General features: G+C 39.4%; 1 protein-coding gene across 3 annotated transcripts in view; it reads right to left on the bottom strand.

Moving 5' to 3' along the window:
* The window catches only part of smpd3 (sphingomyelin phosphodiesterase 3), a 64,242-nt gene that overhangs the window by 20,832 nt on the left and 18,511 nt on the right, over positions 1 to 24,899 (bottom strand). For 2 of the 3 annotated variants that reach the window (XM_058767862.1, XM_058767860.1), the window contains exon 2: positions 9,384 to 11,095. In XM_058767862.1, the coding sequence (XP_058623845.1) occupies positions 9,384 to 10,793 (1,410 nt within the window). In that variant the 5' untranslated portion in view covers positions 10,794 to 11,095. Of the gene's footprint in view, positions 1 to 9,383; positions 11,096 to 12,645; positions 12,748 to 24,899 lie in introns of those variants that run through there. The other variant, XM_058767861.1, reaches the window with a different exon arrangement.

Below are 24,899 nucleotides of genomic sequence, written 5' to 3' on the forward strand. Positions count from 1 at the left end.
AGAACATTTATTTCATAATGATATTTCCCTCAATTTTAAATTCTTATTATCCAATGAAAGGTTAGATTTTTGTGATTTTTTTTAATAAAAGATCAAAAGGATCAACAATACAGATTAATTTTCACAGCCTTCTTTGATCATATTTACCAAGGGTGCTGATATTTTTGGCAATGAGTGTATATTTAATTTAGTATTTAGTGTTTGATAACTTCAGTTTCAATTTCTGTATATTTCTGCTGAAGGGCACAGGTATGACATTTATTATAATGGGTTTATGTGAAGATTATTTTAAGTTCACTTAAATTAGAAGTTATTTTTTAAAAGTCTAATAAATGTTAAAAATGATATCTCTCAATTATACTGTAATGTTGAATGGCTATAGTCAATGGTTAAATATGGGGGCAGTTTTATAGAGAAATCAGTATTAATTGGTATCAGTGATACTGGCCTTCAGTCATAAAAAAGTTGCCATTAAACACATATTAAAAAATATACTGTCTTTATGTTGTTTGTATATTAATTTGAAGATTTATATATTTATATAAAGTATATTTAAAAACTTTAATGTTAGGTGGGATTAATCGCGATTAATTTCAGAAAAATGTGTGATTAATTAGTTAATTGTTTTTAATCGATTGACAGCACTAATATATATATATATATATATATATATATATATATATATATATATATATATATACATACAGTGCCGTGAAAAGGTTTTTGCCCCTTCCTGCATATTTGTAGTTTTTAAATGATGATTTCATTTATTAAGGGCAAAAGCTGTCCAAACCTACCTGGCCCTACGTGAAAAATTAATTGCCCCCTCCTGTTAAATCATGAAAGAACTGTGATTATATTTCACTAGCCAAACCCAAAAATAGATCCTGTCTGACAAAGTGAAGCATGCTTAAAGAGCAACACATCATGCCGTGATCTAAAGAAATTCAAGAACAGATGAGAAACAAAATAGTTGACATGTATCAGTCTGGAAAGGGTAAAGTCATTTCTAAGGCTTTGGGACTCCAGCGAACCACGGTCAGAGCCATTATCCACAAATGGAGAAAACTTGGAACTGTGGTGAACCTTCCCAGGATTAGCCGGCCTACCAACATTACTCCAACAACGCAACGACAACTCATCCAAGAGGTCATAAATGAACCCAGAACAACATCTAAAGAACTGCAGGCCTCACTTGCCTCAATTAAGGTCAGTGTTCATGATTCAACAATAAGAAAGAGACTGGGCAAAAACAGCATCCGGAGGGAGGGTTCCTAAGCAAAAGCCATTGCTGACCAAAAAGAACACAAAGGCTCGTCTCACATTTGCCAAAAAATATGAAGTAAATAAGACTTTTGGGCAAATATTCTGTGGACTGATGAGACAAAAGTTACATTTTTGGAAAGTGTGTCCTGTTACATCTGGCGTAAAACCAACACAGCATTTCATAAAAAGAGCATCATACCAACAGTCAAACATGGCTTATGACTTGCCATAATTGATGGAACCATGAATTCTGCTCTCTTATCAGAAAATCCTGAAGGAGAATGTCCGGCCATCAGTTTGTGACCTCAACTCAAGCGCACTTGGGTTATGCAGCAGGACAATGATCCCAAACACAGCAGCAAGTTCACCTCTGAATGTCTCAAGGAAAACAAAATTAAGGTTTTGGAGAGGCCAAATCAAAGTCTGAACTTAAATCCGATTGAGATGCTGTGGCATGACTTTAAACAGTCCTTTCATGCTTGAAAACCCTCCAATGGGGCTGAATTAAAAACAATTCTGCAAAGAAGAGTGGGCCAAAATTCCTCCACAGCGATGTTAAAGACTCATTGCCAGTTATCGCAAACACTTGATTGCAGTTGTTGCTGCAAAGGGTGGCACAACCAATTAGATTTAGGGGGCAATTACTTTTTCACGTTGGGCCAGGCAGGTTTGGACAGCTTTTTTACCTTAATAAATGAAATCATCATTTAAAAACTGCATTTTGTATTTACTCGGGTTATCTTTCTGTAATATAAAAATTTGTTTGATGATCTGAATCTTTTAAGTGAGACAAATATGCAAAAAATTAAAAAAACAGGAAGGGGGCAAAAACCTTTTCACGGCACTGTATATATATATATATATATATATATATATATATGTACATATGCACACACATACATACATATGTCTGTGTATATGTGTGTGTTATTGTATTTACTAACTCTAGGTCAACATTAAATGACAGCGAAAGTAAATCTAAATGTTAAAATAGGCAATATATACACACACACACACACACACACACACATATATATATATATACAGTATATATATATATATATGGACCCCTTTTTCTGTTAGTAAACATTGTGACGTTTTTCTGTGGGCGGGGCTTAGGTGGAGGCAGAAAGATTCCACTGACCGCTTCACTAATGCTAGCTATGCAGTTTGTTGCCTTGTTTTTTTAACAATAGCTGGAGAAAATACGATTTTACCTGCATATGTAAGGTCACTCACTGTGCAGGACCATGATTGTTATTTAAATAAGTTAACTTCATCAGATGGGCAGACCCTCTGCTCATGGATGGACGATCTGACAGGATTACCTCTAATTGAGTGACTCGAGTCGCATATAACGTTAGAGAAACCTAACGAGTAGTAAAGAGAAACTCACCTGTGTCTATCTAGTCATGAAGATGTGCATATATTTCAATTTCAGCAGGCAACTATTTTTACAGCTAATGTTGAGATGTGAGAGTGAACTGGGCCAAAATACAAAAAGTAAGTTAAACATTCAATGTGATGGATATATTATTTGAAGATGTATGTATCATGGCCAAATAGTTATTTTAAAGTATATACATCCTGTAAATTATGTAAATTAAGTTTACAATACTTTACATACAGTACATTTAAAGGAAGATGTGAATAGTTTCTAAAAATAAAAATTCCAGAAATTAATCTTGAACTTTCTGTATTTTGATTATTCTTTCTAAGTTCTTAAAAAGTCCAGCCACTATCAATCACAACAATGTATATTACAGATGATTACGCATATAAATCGTCAGTTTGTTGTTTTACACACATGCACACAGACATTATTTCATAGTTGTGAGATGCATAAGAAATCTTTAGACACGTAACACAAACCATAATCCATAACAACAAAAGACAATACTTAATTTAACCTTTTCTGATAAGAAATGTGTGCTGCAAACGCAAGCATTTTTGACGATCGTTTCTGTCCAGTCCGCTCGTTTTATCTCGTTTAACCACAGCTGTCGTTGGCTTTTGTCTGGGAGTGGCAGCAGGTATGCATTAAAATTTCAAATTGGAGCCTGTACTATGTCGATTCTTGCATCCAACATCACAACAAGATGATATTTTAAGCTACTTCTGTAGCCGAATCTGCACTGGTTTGAATGGGCCGCCTCCAGTTTTCCTTTTGTTTTGCCTCCAGCTAGCACTGTGACGTAATCGTGACGTTGGCGCAAAAAGGGTTTATACATACTGTATGTATGTATATATATATATATATTATTATTTTTTATTTTAATTCAATTATATATTTTATTTCTTTTTTATTTATATTAACTGTAGCATGCATTAAAAGGCAGCAAAAGTAAATTTAAATTTCAAGGAAAAACAGGGACAGCTACCATTTCAAATAAAATAAAATAAAATAATAAACAATTAGTGAAAGGTCTGACTGAAAAATATGTTTGCTAGTGTGAGTGTGTGTGTTTTTTTTTTTTTTCATTCTGCAGGCTTTGTATATCATGCTTCTTCCAGCACTGGCATCTTTGTCCTCTTTTCATCCAGACGGCCCATTCAGTGTAAATCATTCAGTGACTTACATTGGCTCAATCCCAGCAAGGACTCCTATTCAAAGTGCTGAGTGCTACAATACAGCTAGACACAGTTTCTCAACCTCCTTCCAAATCCTGAAGTCCTCCACAAAGTGCAAATTCTACATTTCAGCAGCAGGTGATAATAAATGTCATTGTTTTTCAGAGCTGATTTGTAGATTTAATTACACTAATAAGAGTCTGACCATGTGGTCTGTACCATGAGCTCACTGCGTTGGATCAAAAATGGCAAGTACTCTTTCATTTCATCGTTCGCTTTTTCCTCACTCAGCTTCATTGCCTTTCTCTGTTCCATAGCTTTACGGCTTCTCTTTCTCTTTCTGTGTCCTTGTGTATGAATATTTCAAACGTTTATCCATGCTTGGCTAAGTGTGTGTGTGTGTGTTTGCAATGACAGACTGGAAGAGGCAGGAACTCAGATGGAAATGTTTTATGTGTCTATAGGCATGTCAAAGGTTGAAATAAAATTAAATAAAATTAAAATTAAAAAATATTTCTACAATATCGGTAGCACCAAGTACCAACAATTAGATGACAGCCAACTATTTTCCAATGCCCATGTGTACATGCACGTATACATTTCATGGGCAAAATACATAAATATCTTTAGGATTGCTGTTTATTATGTCATTAATAATAATCATAGAACATTTTGGCAAAAAAAAGGAGAATTGGATGGATAAAAATGAACTGGAGTCATATGGATTACTTGTGGATTATTGTGATGTTTTTATCAGCTGTTTGGTCTCCCATTTTGACGGCACCCATTCACTGCAAAGGATCCATTAGTGAGCAAGCGATGTAATGCTAAATTTCTCCAAACCTGTATATCGTAAAATGTGAAATTTCACTGGTATTGGTGGTGACTGCTGAAATGTCATCTTAAGCATGTGCAAGGGTATTTTCTGACCTTGGACCTTTGACCTTGGATGATGTTTTATCTGAGCTTGAGTGCATGCAAAGTTTTGTGTTATGATTATGTGTGCATACATGCAAATAAGTGTTAATGAGCAGTGTGCTAATTGGAATGTGTCTGCCACTTGTGAGATCTCTTATAAGGTTAAAGATTATTTGCCCAAAGGAGAAACAGTCGGCTGGCTCAGTAAGTCCATCACACACACACACACACACACAGGCTTGGCTGTCTAATAGACTTCCTCCGGTTCTTCTAATCCACTCCTACTGGCAGCTTGAATGCTGAGCTGATAACACACACAGCAAAGACATGACTACAGCTGAAGACAGCTAGTACTTTACACTAACAAAGCTTTGCAAATAGAGCTGACCACAGCAGGAGCAGTGGGTCACGGTCTTTTACCGCTGAAAGACAGCACTGATTGCTGTACAATCTCCAAGCTTTAGGGGGACATTTTGCAATCTTGCAGCATTTTAATTCCCCCCCTTGAAGACTATGCATAATAACAGTGAAACTGTCTTGTACTAAAAACAGTAATTTAGTTTTACACAACCAATCCCCCTCTGAGCCTCATTCATGAAACACAAGCAGAGCAAATTCATGAGTATGTCTCTCGTAAATCTATTTGTATATAATTGTGCCACTGAATGAATGCAGCAACTTACGTAATAATGGATTTATGCACTATTTATGCAGATTCTTGTTTCACAAATGGCCCTCTGACCTTTAGAATTAAACAAGCTGTTTTTGCTATTGTACCTTTAACACTTCTACAGTATATATATATATAAACGACCTCTGTTATGATTTATTTTGCAGCGGTTTCCATGGATGATCTGGGTGGACAAGATAGTTCTGCATTTTGAATGCTGACTCATGAACTATTCCTTTTTGAAAGAGCTTTGAAAGCTATGAAAGCAATGTCTGACCAGCGAGATGGTATTTTTTTGTTTTTGAAAGAGGGTGCTCACCAAGGCTGCATTTATTTGATAAAAAATACAGTAAAAACTGTAATATTGTAAAATATTATTACAATTTAAAATATTTTTCTCTATTAGGAAACTATGGCAATTCATAACAAACCCATAAACATCCCTATACATAAAGCAGACATGGAATTTATGGACACACATCAACAATTTGCGAACGAACATGCAAACCCTAAACAAGCATCTACCCTTGACGTTGTGAGTGTGGAGAGCTCTTGAATAATAATAAGAAGGCTGAACATACATGCTGAAAGGCCTTAATTAAAGGGCCGCTCAGTCCTACGGGAAGCATTTTTAATTAATATTTCCACTCCACACACATCCCTCCCTCTCTCCCCCCCGTTCATTTTACACCCCTTCCTCTAACACAAATGATCTGACGAAGCTTTCTCAGTTTATTTATCAGAAGCTGACCTTTTATCACCCATAATGGCCCGGGGGTGAAAAGCAGTGTTGCAATATTACTAACCTTTTTGTCAGTAGTGTGAGTAGTTCTGCTGTTTTTGTATCTTTCACTGTTTTTGACTTTCCAAAATTGTGAAAATGTATCTGTTTAATTTAATGGTTAAATTTAATTTCACCATTTTGTGCCTCATAAATACCTCTATGTTTGTAAAACAATGAAAAAAATAATCTGATAATTATTTAAAAAGACACTGACCCTTTAAATAGTTTACATGTGGTAATCCACTTTGTAGCTTCTTGAGAAGCTAACAACCTTGTAACTGGGGTGGGCAATCTTCCCAAAATATCATATCATCATCTTATAAAGCAAAATCATGATCTACGATCTAAATCACGATCTTCCCAATTTTGAGATGTACAATCAAGAATATCCAGATTGGAACAAGCCTATGACTTACATTTGCAGTTTAAAAAATACATGATTGCATTAAACAATCAGTTGTTAAACTTTAAAACACTGCATCACCATATGAATTAAATATACATTGATTCTTATTAAAGTTTCTCTGTCTTTTGTTGTTTGATTAATATTAATGATGCAGACAGCAGTAGGTTTATTAGGCTGCTGTCTCTTTAAGACAGAATGCACGGATCAAGTATACTGACACGCATCTGATTTCTTTTCCAATTATTTATGTTCATTTAAGACATCATTGACTGTCTTCATGTAAATACTCACTATTTTTTGACATATATTAGACCGTTTGTGTGCACCCGAAACCTTAAGTATACTTTGCTTGTTCGTGATTAGCTCTGTCGTCTCTGTGAATAACATGAGAGGTAGGCCTAGTGCGAGAAAATGTGACCCTGTCTGTGAAATCCAAGTCTCAAAATCTAATTATGATATAACAAGCATCAAAGTTTGGATTCAACCATTATTTTCACTATGATTTCAATCTTTGACATGGACTTATTCAGTCAATATTAAAGGCTAGAGTTTCACAGAATGTTCTGTACATTATGTGAAAAGTAAATCACAAAAAAAATGTAGATTGAAATGAGTTTTAACAGGCAGGGTCACAAATAGCAAGACAGACAGAGAGACACTGACCTTCCACATCCCCGTTCCATCTGTGTGTTAATTAAACTATTTTTTTTCTCCAAAGAACTGAAGTGTGAGCTTTCAAACTAATTATTTTAGGTTTTGCTCCAGTTGTCAGGGATTTTAACAGCAGTTCTTTTCAGGAATTATCTGTGTTGTTCAACTGTACAGTTTTATACTTACAGTTCAAACTAACTCTAGTCCTAGTCTTATACTGTGTGCTATGTACTGTAGAAGCTTGGGTAGCCACTGTGAAATCTAATTGGTTCAAAATCTTGTTCCAAATAGCTGTGTATTAAACAGACAATACTACACCATTCAGCAGTTTCAAGTTCAAGTGGTCAGGCAAATAGCATGTCGCTGGAAACTCATGCCTGAACACATTGTTATTTCTGTCCAGATTAAATTTGAAATGATAAACGTAATTACCCTAGCCTTGTTTTGAAACCTTCAGGACTGGATGACAGATGCATTCTGTGGTTCAACAGATAAGCAAATAAGAGGCCAGGACCTTGAAGGAGTATCCAAAGAGCATCAATAACTTCTGGAAGCAGTTGGTTTAACTTACACCCCCGTAAAAGATTGAACGTCAATTCAAGTAAGAATCTATTTAGTAAGTACATGTACAGGGCAAAGGTATTGACCTTCTGTTTCTCTGTGTACAGTACTCAATATTTAACAGGCTGCTCTCTCTCTAGCTCACACACATTCAGAGTTAGCATTTAGCAGCTTTGTCTGACACACAATGGTGGCTGGCCTCTTGCCCTTTTGGAGGGAAAAAGAGATCAGGACTGGAATACAGCCAGAATCGGATATAGTGCTGAGAGAGTAATGATATCTCAACCCTAAAAGCCTGTGCTCATCATCACTCTAAATGAGGGCTACGCAAACAAAAACACAAGCTAATATCATGCATAAATATAGCCACTAGTTAACACATGCTAATCATGCAACATCACAACATGCTAATGTAAGCAAATAGCAACATTAGAGCAATTAACATGTCAAGTCATTACATACAAAAAATCCAGAGCAGAAAATTGTTCTAACAACAGTGCAAAGCACAACAGCTTTCTCTTTTACTCATCCGCTGTCCATATGCTAGCATAAACAAAAGAACTTTTTGTAATTGAAACTTAAAACTACCGTGGCGCTACTAGCATTCAACTGGTCAGTTCACTGCACTGTTCATGAAGAATTCAGAACAGACCCTTATTTATTCACAGACCCAACAAACCCAACGTTTGGTATTTTCTATACTTTAAAATTAAGTTCAAGCCTAATGTTCAAATGAAACCTGTCACATATGCTAAATATGTACTGTACTTCACCTGAGTACTGTATGTACCAGAATACATAAAAATCTATGGGAACACTTTTATCTTTGTAATTAAACACCACCTTAGTTCATAATCCATCAACTGCTAGCGCACACATTCACTGCTTCTTATATAAACCTTATGTAGAATGTTAGCAACAGCAGCTGCAGGACTAATGAGCCTGTCTTTACAATATCCAGACTAAAATGAGCATACAATATTGTATCAGAGTGAAACTACGTCTTGAATTGTAATATCTACTCAGCATAAGTGCACAGCCCCATTAAGACCATATATAATGCAACAGGACTATACGTCCAGCCATGCCTCAACAAAGGGTGGAAGCCTGTGTTTCTGAAGGCATGACAGATGAGTGTTTCAAAAAGGCCCTCTAGGCTACAAAGGGCTAGTTGTAAATTATTCAGGCTGTTTGTGTACACTCAAACCACAAGTCCAACTTTAACTCCAGACACGTGCCATGGAAAGTTCAAGAACTGGAACATGCCCTAATGTGCCATTTTGATATCAGTGACATGCATCAAATGTTGTACAACAGGTTTAAACATTGATAATCAGAATGAATTGGCTGAATATAAAAAAACAACTCTTAAATATCCCTTTACAATAGAAATCTGAGGATTCAGTTAATCAAGTTGAGAGCTGCATTGGTTCACATGCAAGGGTGTAGTATAAACCAGCGGAGGGTAAACAGAAGGAATCCAATATCCTGGATATAACAAATGCAAGAAAACTGGCTTAAAAGCATGCCATAAGAAAGGAGTATAACAAGCTCACCTTGGCAAAAAGAACTCCTTTAGCAGCCAGAGCATCCTCGCTGCGCCCATTAGGGAAGCACTCATAATGGGCATCCAGAATAGGGTAGCGACTGGCCAAAAGAAGCCCACTGTTCAAGAACTTGAACCGGGAGCAACAGCCTTTCCAACCATAGCGCCCCACGTCGCTCAGCACAAAGGGAAAATAGCGGTGCAGCTGCCTCCTGAGCCTGTCTGCAGCTCGCCTTTCGAAGACTTCCTGCAGACAAAGGAAGTCCAGGTTGGCTGGGAAGAAGGCAGAGATCTCATGGTCAAAGCCGTCGTCTCCGTGACGCCGTTTGCGCCCAATCGGCCTTTTAAAGACTGAGGTGCGGTGTTGTGAAAGGGTGTTGTTGGGGGAGATGCCTCCATCGGCTGCGTGGAAGCGAACCAGGGATTCCCGTGAGGCTGTACGGCTTTCTAGGCTACCCGTATCCCCATCCCCGGTCTGGTGGTTTCCTTTTTCAGCCTCAGTTGGCTCGGAATCAGGAGAGGTGATGCTGATTTGCACTCCAGCTGGATGGAGAGGACAGTCTTCGGAGTTCTGGATGATGTTGCTATGTACTGGACACTCACCAGAGGAGTGTGGGTCTGCAAACTGGTGGACGGCACAATCAGGAGCATGCTCTTCTCCGTTGGGGTGGAGGGGACACTCCGAAGAATTTTGGGCTCCAGTGCTGTGGACGGGGAAATCTGAGCTTGTACTTCCTGAGGGGTGAACGGGACACTCAGTTAAGGCCTCAGTTTCAGGTTCAGTGGTGACTACAGGCTCAGGACGATGGTCCAAAGATGAGGTGCGGCGGAAGCCCTGGGTGGCCAAACTGCAGAAGGATGCTGCACTAATTGAAGTATTGGTGGGCGAGTCGATGTATATCTTGATCTGGGGTCTGCTGGCACCGTTACGGATTCGCTTGCCCACTTCACGAGCTCGGCGTTGAGTATCTGCAAGGTTGTTGAAGCGTGCAAGTGAGTCTGGCAGCAGGCAAACATTGGCACTGCCGAAGCAAAAGCTGCGTCCTTGCGGACGCCATTCAGCAAGTGCCGCCCCGGTTCCAGCCGCTATTCCCTGCTCGGCACCATGCTTGTCTGGTTTCTGGTGAGAGTAGATGTAGGGGTTCCTGATGCTCTGCAGTGGGGCCCACAAGAGGAAGCCAATAAAAGCAAATGGTAAGGATGCCAGTAACAGCACCAGGTAGAGTGGTGTAGAGATCAGGACCCCAAGTGCCAAAAAAGAGCAGGGATCTTGGGAGCGTCTACGCTTCTCTAGTGATGTTGCTACACAGGAGGCCAACAACCGGTCCAACAGCCAGTAACAAGGGAAAACAAAGGCCCAAGACAGACGGCTCAGAAAACTGAGGAAGGCACTAGGGTAGGGAGAGGTGTGCAAGACCATTTCTGGCTAACCTTGTAGACCAACTCCCAGCCAAAAAAAAAAAAAAGTACAAAAAAAGAACTACAAAGTTAACCCTCCCCCCTGTGGCGGAAAGAGGTATACTACATGGTTCTTGGGTCCTTCGCTATGTCCGGCTTTGAATTTGGGATATACAGGGTTCCGTGCCCAGCCTCTTCCCTCCTTGGTGGGGGTCTGCAGTGCTAGAGTCTCCTGAAGAATCTGATCATGGTGATGACAAAAAACCCCTCCTGGGATCCAGAATATTCCAGGCACGGAATGGGGAGGCCTCGTCAGCGCAGAGCCTGCAGACAAGCAAAGGGAGGGGGGAACAGAATACACAGGCAATCAGATGAAAGTGGAGGATAATGTGCAATCAACAAATTGGATCCCAGTAAAATTTTAAATGTTTTGAAAATCATGATGAATAAAAAATAATAATAGCTTTTCACAGAACGCAGAGTGTCAGGTCACCAAATGTAGCCTGCTGTGTAAGAATTTAGTTTTTTGCTACTAAAGTGCTTCATTTGCATCTGTGTGTTTTTGAATTGGGTTTGGCACAATATGTCATTTAAAGTAGCTTATTGTTTGTAAATAAAATAAAAACGCGTATGAAATACAAGTGACCTAAATGTTCATTATTCAAATCCATTCAACCACAGTGGGATTTTTAGAAAGAGGGTCTACCAGATGTGGCTTATTATCCCAAATGACCTTTTGATTTGAACAAAGGAGAAATTAGGATAATTACCATTTAAAAAGCTACCACTGCACATGTGTTATTGTAAAATATGATAACTAATTCCCTTTGTAGAGTGGTGGTGATTTTGTGGTTGTTCCTCATGAAATAACTATACAAACAAACGGAGCAGATGATGAGGAAGATTAGACTGCAACCTCACAGAGAGACAATTACACTGATTAAATGTAAGAAAAGATGGTACAGAAAAATATTCTCTGTCTTTGTCACAAGGAAGTACTAATTAAATTTACCTTGTTCTTGAACAAAGAACTCACAGAGGTGTTACGTTCTTTTGTTTTAGACACTTTATTCGGTGCAATTTAAAATTGTTAAATATAATTAATATAAATATAATTAAATATAGATTGAAATTGAGCTTAACATAAGAAAAAAACATGTTTAATGTGATTTGTACCCCTAATACTTTCCCTCCACTCCTTTGATATTTAATCACCTTCAACAAGTAATTTTATAATTTTAGAGATCCTCATTAGATACATAAATCTAAAGTGCTTTAAACTTTTGTTTTGAAAGCAGTCATTGACATAGCTGTCCTTTTATGTTGAGATGCTGGTTGCCTTTTTGTGGCAGATGCTCCTAGTTGAAACCCTGACCTAAATCATCAAAAGATTTACCACAGATCAAAGAGGGCAGGTCAGTCTTTGACACAACCAGGAAATTTATGTTACTTTTGTGGTTTTGTAACTGGGTTGACAGTTGACACTGATGTCAAGAGACTAAATAACAAAAACAGAAAGATAAGTTCACAAGTCGTAATTTAACATCATATTTAAATTGTCACTATCCAATTAATCCCCAATGGATCAAATCAAGTCCTATCTCACACGTTTCTCATTGAATATGCTGTTTCACTCAGAAATATGCCACATTACAAAATTATAATGGGTTGTGAATACCATTTCATGTAGATTAGCAAGAACACCTCTTGCACATTTACACATACAAATGACCTTTCTCACACAAAGTCCTCTAAAAATACTACTAAAGCACAGATAAAAGTCTGTATTTTACCCTGTAAGAGTACAGCAGTTTCCCAAGATAAGCATAACACAAAGCTTCATGTACAAATAATCCCTTTGCATCCACACTCACCTCATCTGCACACACACTCAATCTGTGGAGTAATAATTTACAGGGTTTTATCCATCACCGCTGCCTAATCTGCGCTGGACCGCTGTGACGACTGCATAGTGGCCTAGACGTGAGGGAAAAAAATCATCGCTTTCTCTGAGAGGGCTGGTTTTTGACAGCTCGCTGTGAGCGCTGGGGAGAATTTGAGCCGTCTGACTCAAAGAGTGACAGATAGGGCCGTCGGTGCACGAGAACAGGAAAAGGAAGAGTGTAGCAAATGAATGTGTGGTAGTTTGCAGCTGTGCATGCTGTATACATGCGCATTACCGCACAAACACACACATACACATATGAGCGAGGAGGGTTAAGCGACCGTGTCTTTAGGTTAAGCTTGCCTACTGCTGAGCAGCTTTCAGGTCACACATAAATAAACACACACACACACACACCCACACAAAGCTTGCAAAGGGAATCCGGTGCAACAACAATGTCCTGAACTCTTCACAGATTCACAAAGATTGTCCTGCTGTCATTTTGACCCTAAACCGAGCTGCCATATGGTTTTGTAGAACACACACATACTAAACTACAAATTCACACTTAAATCTATGCTGAAACTGACAAATAAATAGATGTAAATCTATCAGTCCCCAGTTAGATGTTCTGGGTCAGCCCAGAGGAACATTTTATTGCTCAAAGATTGCTCTTTAATATCTCAGGGGACATTACTTCACTTTTATGCTCCATTTAAATGTGCAGTAAGTGATATTAGCCTCTCTGGGACTGTTAGACATGACCCTCTTTTCCAAAATCCACCTACTCATCTACAAACTTCCTGCCTATAGGCTGTCCTGTGAACATTCAAAATGACTGATATATAGAAAGTGCCTAAACAAAAAATCTGACACATCTAATTCACTTAATTCGGTAATATGCAGCAACTTTAAAAGTCTATGTACAGAAAAGCTCAGATAATGCTGTATTTGGTAGTATTTGATGAGAAATTCAAAGTTCATGTTAGTGTTATTTTATGTTATTTACTATTATACTATTTATTCACATTTTCAGTTGGCTTTTATTTTTCTATTAAAATTTCTCATTTAAAATGTAGTTTAAGTTTAGAAAATGTTATGTGGCTTGTCATTTTTATTAGTTTCTTTTTTATATTTCTATTTAGCTTTAATTCTTATTTGATTATTTATGTACTATTTTGGTAACATTACCTTTTAAAATATTTCAGTTTAGCTTTAATTTTTATTATAGCTTTAGTAATTTTACTACTTTTTCAGTTAATTGTTGAGTTTTCTTCTGAAACGCTACAGAAGACAAACTATGAACAATAATGAATAATATATAAGTCTTTCTTTGCTCATATTACAATCTAATTAACTGCTGCCTAGGAGAAAACAACCACAACATTACAGAGATCTCATTTTTCTTTTCTCTGGGAGATATAATCCTTTTTCTCTTTGTGTAGTTTCAACAGTTCTCATTGTGTTTCGGGAAACTTCTACCTGTGGTTTTCAACAACCAGCTCTCTGCTCCGTGTATTTACTTTAAGTGTATGCACTTAAATGTTATGTGTGCCTTCGATAACTTTCCTATGTGAGTCAATATTTCTCCAGTACAGACCAGAAGCCTGATAATCAGGGCAATAAACTAAATGAATGCGGGCACCAACAGGACGTCTGTTAGCTAACACTTTGTTTAGAAAGCCTCAGCTATAGATCTGTTTATACACTAATCCTTCTACTTCAAATCAATACTGATCACAACTTTCCCCATGAGGAAAGAGATAGACACTGACAAATGTCACGTCGATGACTGTGACTGTTTACCAGCCAATATAAACGTATAAACACAGAATTTGTTCTGTAGAAGCTATTAATGGTTTTTGGTTATTAAGTAGGCCTATTTGATTAAAGGGAATTACAAAAGCTGTTAAAGTGCCCCTATTATGGGTAATGAAAGGTTCATATTTTGGTTTTGGGAGTCCCTAACAACAGGTTGGCATGCATGCAAGGTCAAAAAACACTTTCATTGTCTTATAATTTGCATTTATTTTTATCTTACTTGCTCAACGACTCCCAAACGATTGGCTCAACGATTCATTTTTCCAAACCCCTACTTTGCGTGATGCTAATCTGCAGTGATTGGTTCAATTGGTCTCATTTTCATTTCATCATGCCTGTAATGCCTGATAAAGCAGCGTTTGAGAGCACAGAGCTGCTTTGTGTACAGCGTTACCGGGGAAACCGCTATTTTACCTCTCCAAAAGCGGCATTTAGTGGCAAAGAATGAATATGCATTTTCATTCAGACCAACGATATGCTAATGTTATATGTTGACGTCAGCATGAAACGGCTTGGGATTCGTTTTAAAAACGACTTGTTTCAATGATTCAGAGTCGACTCTTTCTTTTGAGAGGCAATAACTTTATACACGGTGCACTTTCAGATTTAAAACTTTGCAGGATGTTTTCATTCACTTAGAGCTGTGTTACACACTCATGAAAAGGTCATTTTCAAAAATCCATAATAGGGGCACTTTAAGAACATTTCTGGGTCAAATGTTTACCACAATATCGAAATAAAAAACTATATTAAACTAACTATGGAAATAAAATTAAATATTATCTTAGGGATATGTAAAGGTCCTCCTTAAGGGTGATAAAATTAGGACAATTAAGACAATAAAAGTGATACAGTTACACTGTCTCTTTAAGAGAATGTTTGTTTAAGAGAATGATTAAGAGAATGTTTCTCTTTAAGAGATGTTTTTTGTGCATAAACAACAGTTTTTTTTAACTGCTTACACACATTTTCAAAACTTTGCCTCTTTTTTAAAAAACTTTACACACAAATCCAAGAATTGCACACAAAATGCAAAATGCCTCACATATCTTGCAAAATGAAGCACTGCATTCAAAATATCACAAACACATCTCAAAAGCAAACATTTGCAAACACCTTTGCCATAATATTAATTCCTGTTAGATTTTTGTGTTACATAGAGAACTGTGTCTTGTGTTTTGCAAAAGGTGTTTTATGAAATTGAAAACTGAGTCAAAGGCCGAGATATAGTGTATGGTTTTGAAGATTTGGTGTGTGGTTCTGGTGGTTGAGTGTCAGGTTTCGGAAATTATGTGACAAGTAAAGATTTTGTGTGTAAGCAATTGAAAAAAAAAAAAAAAAACCTGTAAAAAAACAAAAAATAAATGAATAACAAATGTAATAAAATAAAATAATAATAATTATGCAGTATTCCTTTAAGAATGCATATGAGTAATGCTGTACAAATGAGCATGTTTTAGTGTTGGCCTTCCTGTGAACTCTCTGATCAAAACACTGATTAATTTGTTTGTGTGTGTGTGTGTGTGTGTGTGTGTGTGTGTGTGTGTGCTGCTTTTGTGAAAAGTCATGACATAGATTTGTATAATGACAACAGTATGACATAGGTCAAGGTGAAGGTGACATCTCAGGACATTGACCCATGTCCCACTTTTCAAAACGCTTATAAATCATACAGAGTGAGGTTTTTTTGGGGAAAGTTGAAATGCACAGTCTCCTGTAAAGGGTAGCTTTAGGTGTAGGATTGGTGTCGGGCAATAGCACATACAGTAAGTAAAGTATAAAAACCATAACGCCTATGGGATGTCCCCGCTTTTCACAAAACGAACATGTGTGTGTGTGTGTGTGTGTGTGGACAGGTCTTGGTGTTTGTTTGTTTGTGTGCTGTGTGGACAGGTTTCAGTGTTTCAGTGTGTGTGTGTGTGTGTGATGACTGATGAGGCTGATAAGTGTGCGTGAGGTGCTGGTTTTGTATCCGGAAACTTCAGAGAGTAATGCAAACTCATCAGCAGGGCTGCGCTACTTTTCTATTGGTTCATCATTAATGGACCACAGGAAAAGAGAGATAGCCATAAAGGAAGAAAGAAACAGCTTCAACTGTAAAGGTTCAACAGGCTCGAAGCATGATCGGTACAGATATTTTACTTTATTCGTTCATAGAATCAACAAGGATAGCCTAATGAAACATATTGTGACATATGCACAAGCCCTGAGGTGCTTTTATCACTTTTATGTCAGATTCATTTATCCCATCTTTTAATTTCCTGTGGAACTCGGGCATTGCTTATTCTAGACTAATGTGTATGTGCGTGCGTGTGTGTGTGTGTGCACCAGAGCAAGCGAGTGACACTGCACTGAGCACACTCAAGGGAGTTTGTTGCCATGGCGACACTGCACTCACTCATGAACAGTGTTGCTGTTGTCTATCAGTCTGGTCAATGCCCCTTTAGTATGACGCACACACACACATACACACACAAAATAAATTATTTAATCCGTACCTTAGTCGTCTAAACAAGCTAAAGGAAATATTTTCAAGCAAAAATAAAATAAAAATAAAATAAAATATTATGGTATTCATACAAACCGACTGCCATGTTATGAGTAAAAAAAACATGGTTGTATTGCCATTGTACAAGCATGAAATAAAGTAAAATGGAATCAAATGAAATAAACAGTTGGTCAACTTTACAAGCAGAAGAACCACATCAAACTAATATTGTGCTGTAAAAATAAGCCTTGTTAATTATTAAATATTAAGCTGCCAAATGAAAGTTATTTACCCCTCCATCAAAAAGAGTTCTCCCATTTGCAAAGCCAATTAAACATTTATTTGTCTAGAAATTGTCATTCCCCAAGTATCTTTTTAAAATAATCCGAAAAGCATTTTAAATAGTCTCTATTCATTTTTAAATAAATTACTTTTTATGTTTATATTTTATATTTTGTACTTTTAAATTTCTTTATTAAGATTTATGTGCAAGTAAAATAAGCACAGAATTTAGCACACAAAGGCAGTGGGATTTATATGTTTAGCAAGATTTTTCACCGTAAAAACACATACAGTGTATGAATGTCTTATAAGAAACACATCAAGTTCGATTTTAATTGCCATTTTTGTATATTGCCATAATAAAGATTTTTAAAAAAGGCTGGTTCATGTTCATTTGAGTAATATTTGGGCGACAACTATTGTCAAAACATCTGAATGTATGTGTACAATCGCAGATGCTAAACTGTAATCAACCAATAGTTTCCAAATGGTTTTCTGGCCTCAATAGAATTTAAAAAATAGGACTGACAAGGGACAGCAATCACCAGGCAAGCGTCTTCAAATCCCATGATGAAAACACTTGCTGCACGCAAGGTGTTAATGAAACTGGGTACAGCTCTCGAGCACTCATTTAGCCGTAGACATTACACGATTTAAATGAGACGAGGAAATTCTAGCTGAAGCATCGCCTCTCTTGAGTATTCTCTGACTGCTATCAAATATAGGCCAATTGCAGTAGCAAAATGTTTGTGATATAATTTAATCCACCAACAGATCAAATGTCATTTCCTCTGCACGATAGAAGCTCATTTCAGATGCTAATTAATGTGCCACCTTCGTGGTGGGATTATGACCGTCATATCCTCAATAATCCGCCATTAATCAATGCAGGTGTAATCCTTATCAATCTGGCAACCGAGGACTGTTTCAACAACAAACCTCCTACTGTTTTATGGTTTAATTGTATTAATAAATTTAGACTATTAAAGAAAAAACCAAAGGGCAGTTGACTGTGCAAAAGTCTTTACTCTAAACTAGCCATGTGTTTAAAGCTGTTTAACGCAGGGAACTGGTTTAATGAACTGAATGACTTCCATTAGAGGAACGATCATCGCGATTATCTGTCTTCCAAAGTACAGCAGCAGTAACTTAAGTCTGATTGTGCCACCACTTTCATTCAGCAGGGAGCGACCATTACTCACCCAGACTCCCTGACACCTGGTTACACAAGGTGATGAGTGCTTTTACTGTGTGGGTGTTTGTGAGATTGAGTGGCATCCAGGGGCAAGACAGACAGCGAATGTTTGAGTGAAGAAGTGCGTGGGATGGCAGAGGAGAGGCAAGGTGCTATTAGATATGGCTGTGCTAGATTTTTCTCACTGTTCATTTCTTGTGATTTGGGTATGAATATACTGTACAGTGGGGGTCCAACACTTTGCAAACACACTAAAAGATTTTTTTTTTTTTTTTTTATTCTGACAAAAAAGGGTTACACTTTATTTTAAGGTGTCCTTGTTGCAGTGTAATTATACATTTAAGTACTGAGTAATATTAATTAACTACATGTACTTACTATATGGTTAGGGTTAAGGTTATTGCAATTATGCATAATTAACTGTAATTATGATAGTAGGTACATGTAAAGTGTAACAAGGACACCTTAAAATGTTAACCAAACACCTTAAAAAGTGTTACCAAAAAGAGTTTATGGTCTAAAATGAACACAAAATATTTAAGACTATACACTATTGCTGGGTCACAAATTAAAATGTAAGCAGATTTGTGACTTTGACTATGTTAAGTCCTTTGTACGAAAGGTCAGAACCACAGGGCAGATGCTCTTAAACATTTTTGAGTCATGCTGGATAACATGGATAATAAGGATTCAAAAAACGAATTAAAATTCATTTGCAAATTAATTAAAATGACCAAATATTTTCTTTAAATATTTAATATCAATATTCTGAAATAAAAATAGATTTTTATTTAAAATAAAAATATTAAATATTTTATAAATTCAAAGTTCACTCAAAATGTGAATTAAAAGATAATATGATTATAAATAAACAAATATATATTTGCAAAAAATGCAACAAAAGTATTTTCTCATGCAGACCCCATTGTACTTTGTTTGAACTGTGTTTGAATGAATAAAGCTGCTATGCACAGATCCTTCAGTTTGTGGAATGACGGCAGAGGATTATGATGATGATTCAGTATTACCCATCATGCTCTTGGGCAGTGGCCCATATGGCCCCCCCCCCCCATCTCTACAGGGTGTTTGCTCTAAATATACTCTCAAATCTAGATCATGCTGGATCAATACTCTGTTACACACACAAGCACACACATTCCACTACTATACATATCATACTGTGTCTACTAGAGGAATAATTTCCTCCATGATATTTTCTCTGTGGTCATTTAACCTGGTTCTCCTCCTCCCCCTGCTCACATCTCTCTCCGTCTCGCTCGCTTTTTCCATCTGCGTGACCCTAAGTGACCCAACACAAATACAAATTGCTTTCAGACTTCTGTGGTTGAACAAAAAGACAACTTGCAAATCAATAAACCCTGACCTGCCTTCGAAAGCCACACATGTGAGCAAATGAAAATAAAACACATGTTTGCACACACATAAATACAACAAAACAACACACATCACAAGTTCAAATCCATACTCTCTCGAGGAATAAATATGGATCTGTGATGTGGATTGATTTGCTCTGTATTGCTCAGGTTGACAACACTGATATTTTTCTATAGTTTTCCAGTAGATTTAATGTGGTCAAAGGTATTTTGAAGACAGATTGAATATAGTGTACAGTCAACACAGTATCATCCAAACATGAACAGGAAGGGAAAACAAGCCACAATCAAACATGTCATCCAAATGTTCCTCAGCTCTAATGCAAATGAGTCATTTGCTTACTTTATTCTTCCAATATTTTTTCCACAAATGCAGAGCACAGACATGGTAGTCTGACTGACACCAGTAGCCAATTATTTTTATGACTAATAAGCAGTTTGATGACAAAATGATAAAACTGTTTTGTTTGGTCTGTTAAAAACAGTTAAATCTCAAATATATGATTAAAATAATACTTCAAAACAAAAGACAAAGACTGAAAAAGTACAGCACTTTCATAACCTGGCATAAAAATGGGAAAATATGCCCTGATATTATCTGCCTCTACAGCCAAATATCAGAGCAATAATTAAAACTACAAAAAGAAAGAAAAAAAATAATAATATTTGCCGATACCATATGTCAATGGTACATAAAATAAAATAAAAAATCAACAAAACAAATAAAAATGAAACTAAAATAAATAAAATTAAACAAAACAAAACCAAAAATAAATAAATAAATAAAGTAGGGCTGTCAGTCGATTAAAATTTGTAATCTAATTAATTGCAAAATAAATTGGACTGTGAAAATACCCACAAAAGATTATTTAAAGCTATTTTTGTGTCAAATGAGAAAGTATCAAGTAGGCATTACAAACTGTAGCTTTTGAAATATTTTATTTTATTCAACAAAATATTTATTACACATAAGTATTTAGGCTACAACAGCCTAACATAAATTACGGAACACAAAAGAAGATAATTTGAGAAACATCTTAGTATTTTTTGTTCATACAATGAAAGTCATTGGTAACCAATAGCTTTGTTACCAACAGTCTTCAAAATACCTTCTTTTATGTTCCACAAAAGAAAGGTTTAAAACGACATGAGGGTAAATGATTACTTTATTATTTTTTTGAGTGAACTACACCTTTAATGTTTTTATTATTATTATTATATTATCTGCGCGGGGCCCAGAGGTGTTGTACCTTGTTTCCCTCCTTCTGGGAACAGTAGTTATATGCATAACTCAGTCGGTTCACTCGGTACAACACATGACTATGGGACATATATACACACCCGCAAAGTCACCGAACTAAACATAAGGGAGAAGCACCATAACATACCCCACGCTTCTCACAGGAGCGATGGCTCCTGGCTTGAGACTGCTCCGGTGAGTACGGACCGAGCCACTGTCACTGCAGTGACATCCAGTCGGTAAAAATGAACAAACGTGTGTGGCGACGCCCAGCTAGCGGCCGCACAGATGTCCTCCACAGACACTCCCCTAAACAGAGCCCATGACACTGCCATACCCCTAGTTGAGTGTGCGAGCACCCCCGCAGGCAGGGACAACCCTTTGCTCTTGTAGCCATAGAAATCGCCTCCACAATCCAGTGTAAAAGGCGCTGCTTAGATAGCGGCTTCACCCGAACTGGGCCAGCAAAACATACAAACTGTTGATCAGCGGAACGCACCGCCCACGTCTGCTCAATGTATCTGTGTAGAGCCTGCACGGGGCATAAGGCATGAAGCTTCCTGTCTTCCTCCAAGTCAATAGAGAGGTTTGACAAAGCAGGCAGCTCAAACGAGAGTGCGCTATATGCCCCCGACAAGACTTTAGGCGTATATGCTGCATTCGGGCGCAACACCACTCGACCCATCCAGCGCAAACTGGACGCATGTGGGACGCAAAGCTGTTTTATAAGACAACATCCTCAGGCCCAAGGCCTCTAATGGCTCAAAAGGAGGCTCACACATGGCCTCCAGAACCAAAACCTGGTCCCATGATGGCACCATCGATTTTGTTACTGGCCTTAACCGTTGCGCCCGAGAGACCACAGCTCCGGCCGAGGATGCAGAATCTGCCCCCCTGACTGGGACAGCAGGTCGTTGCACAAAGGAAGACACCACGGTGTCCCCGACAGCAACGCTACAATGCCCGCATACCATATCTTCACTGGCCAGCATGGGGCCACCAGAATTAGCGACAGACCCTCCTGACACACCCGGTCTAGGGTGGGCTGTATCAGATCCACTGGTATAAACGCATACAGCAGGGTCTTGGGCCATGCATACGAAAGAGTGTCCACCCCCAGCGGGGCGATCCCATCTGTGATTGAAAAAAAACAGCGGGCAGTGTGTGTTCTCTGCTGACGCAAAAAGATCCACCTTGGCTCTGCCAAACCGATCCCAGATCTGTGCCACTATCCGCGGGTGCAAGCGCCACTCCCTGCCCTCGGGCTGCCTCTGGACAGCATGTCTGCCCCGTCATTCAGATGGCCCGGAACATGCACTGCCCTGAGTGACGCTAAAAGTTCGCTGCTCCATGTCAGGAGCTTCCGACCACCGTCGTGTTGTCTGTCCTGACTAACACATGTCTGCCCCGTAAACGCTGGGCAAAATGTTCGAGAGCCAGACAAACAGCTCGCAACTCCAAATAATTTATGTGACGCTGTCTCAGCGCCGTTGACCACTCCCCTCTTACAGAGCTCCCTTGGCACAGAGCTCCCCATCCATGTAATGACGCATCTGTTGACACTACTATACGTAACGTAACCCTGCCCAGGAGAATCCCCTCTGACAACAGAGAGGGGTTTTCCCACGGAATCAGAGCCCGAACGCACAATGGCATAATCGTAACATGTCTGTTCAAATGCAGCACGACATGCAACCCCGCGCTCAGCGCCCATCTCTGGAACGCATGCATAAAGAGGAGACCCAGTCAAACGACTGCTATCATCAAGGCCGTGAGCCCCAGTAGCCTCAACACCAAAAGAAAACAAACCCGCTTGCCCAGCTGAAACTGAGCCAGACAGCTGCAAAAATCCTCGGTGCTCCGTGCTGACAGCATAGCTGTGTTCCATACGGAATCTATCTCTAAACTGAGATACAAAATCCGCTGACTCGGAACTAAGGAGCTCTTTTTGAAATTTATCAAGAATCCCAGAGCTCGCAAATGTGAAACAAGCAATGCGATGCTGCCTGCTCTCTGCTGTCCACGGCCAGGAGTAGGTCGTCTAAATAGGCGAACACTCTCATGCCCCGACGCCATAACGGGCCAACGCTGCCTCTGCCCAATTCGTAAAGATATGCAGCGCTAGGGATAGCCCGAATGGTAGAACTTGAAACTCGTATGCAGTCCCCTCGAAGGAGAACCTCATAAATTTTCTGTGCCTCGAGTGGATTGTTATATGAAAATATGCATCAGTCAAGTCCACCGATGTAAACCAATTCCGGGGGCGCAGGGCGCACAACAGGTGGCGCACCGTAAGCATCCTGAACTTGAAATGTCTGAGGTGCCTGTTCAGCTGTCGGAAATCCAGGATAGGCTGTAAGCCCCCACTCTTTTTTGGGAGGAGGAAGTAACGGCTGTAAAACCCCTCTTCCATCCTTTCCCGTGGCACCACTCGAACTGCCCCTTTGCTGAGGAGAGCACGGATTTCCCCTCTCAGTACCGGGGAATCCCCTTCTAACACAGAGGTTGCAACTACCCTGCCGAAACAGGGGGAAAGAAACTGCAGCTGATAACCCCACTGAATCAAGCGAAGAACCCACGGTGTTGGTGCGTATGCATGCCACTGCTCGAGGCAGGTAGTGAGGATCCCCGTCATCATTCGGGGAATCCCTGCCTCTGCCTGCACATGCTGTATATGACATATCACTGCATCTTTTTTTCCCGTCGGCATATGGCCAAACTGCGAGGCTAGTGGTTGTGAAGCATTCTGATTTTCTTGACCAATCAACACATGAGGCATTGTATGCTGAACACAAAATCTCTTTATTGAAATTAAACTTAAAGTTGGGCCCGCCCTCCTGCAGGACCCTTTCTGTGCTGAGAGAAGAATACAGCTGCCTCTGGACCGACATTCCACCCTCTTTCGCGGGCTAGGGACCAGATGGCCCTTTCCTTCCCGAAGAGAAACTTCCCCCTTTTGCCGGGTGCGGAGCCCTCTTTCCCAGTCCCGCCTGCTGCTTGGACTGCACTCGCCCCGTTTCCCAAGCGGTCGGCCTTGGTGCTGTCGCTGGAGCCGGCCTCTTGCCCGGGGGCGGTCGGGAAGATGCCCTGCACCCTTGGCTTACAGCCGGCTGCTCTGGCCTGCTGAACCTCCTCGACATTGAACCCCTCAGAGATTCCGCCTGCTTTTTAGAATCCTCAAACCGCGTCTGAAACGTGCCGAGGCCCTCCCCAAAGAGCACGGAAGGAGAGATCGGAGCACCGAGAAAAGCGTTCCGATCTCGCTCAGGCAGGTTCACTAGAGTCAACCATAGATGAAGCTGCGCCACCACAGTACTGGCCATCTCATGACCCAACGACACCAGCGCCCCACGAGATGCACGCAGAATGTAGTCAGCCGTAGCCCGCACTTCCCCCATGAGCACGTCACACGGCCTCCCTCCCGACACGGCCTCGCTCAGTTCCCCCAAACAAATGGCCTGATAAGTCTGCAGCAGGGACAGAGAGCTCAACGCTCTGGCCGTGCAGGCTTGATTGCTGTAGACCCTGCCGAGCTGCTTGAACAAGAATCGACAAGGACTCGTCGGGAGGGTGAGGGTACCTACACAATCTAGATAGAGCGGCAGGCGGGTTCTCACTACTGTTTGCACCCGAGATAAATAGAACCCCCCGAAGTGCGAGCTCTTCTGTACTGGTGAGGGGGGCAGGCCATTCCACCGACAACTTCTCCACCGCTCTCCAGTAGAGGTCTGTAAAGGGATCTTCCCCAGCCTCGCTATTACCCAACGCCTCGGAGGGCAAATTGGGACTTGCCCTGCGTGAAAAATGTAATCGAAGAACTCTT

This window comes from Onychostoma macrolepis, chromosome 25 (assembly GCF_012432095.1).
Source record: "Onychostoma macrolepis isolate SWU-2019 chromosome 25, ASM1243209v1, whole genome shotgun sequence".
In the NCBI taxonomy this organism is placed as follows: domain Eukaryota; kingdom Metazoa; phylum Chordata; class Actinopteri; order Cypriniformes; family Cyprinidae; genus Onychostoma; species Onychostoma macrolepis.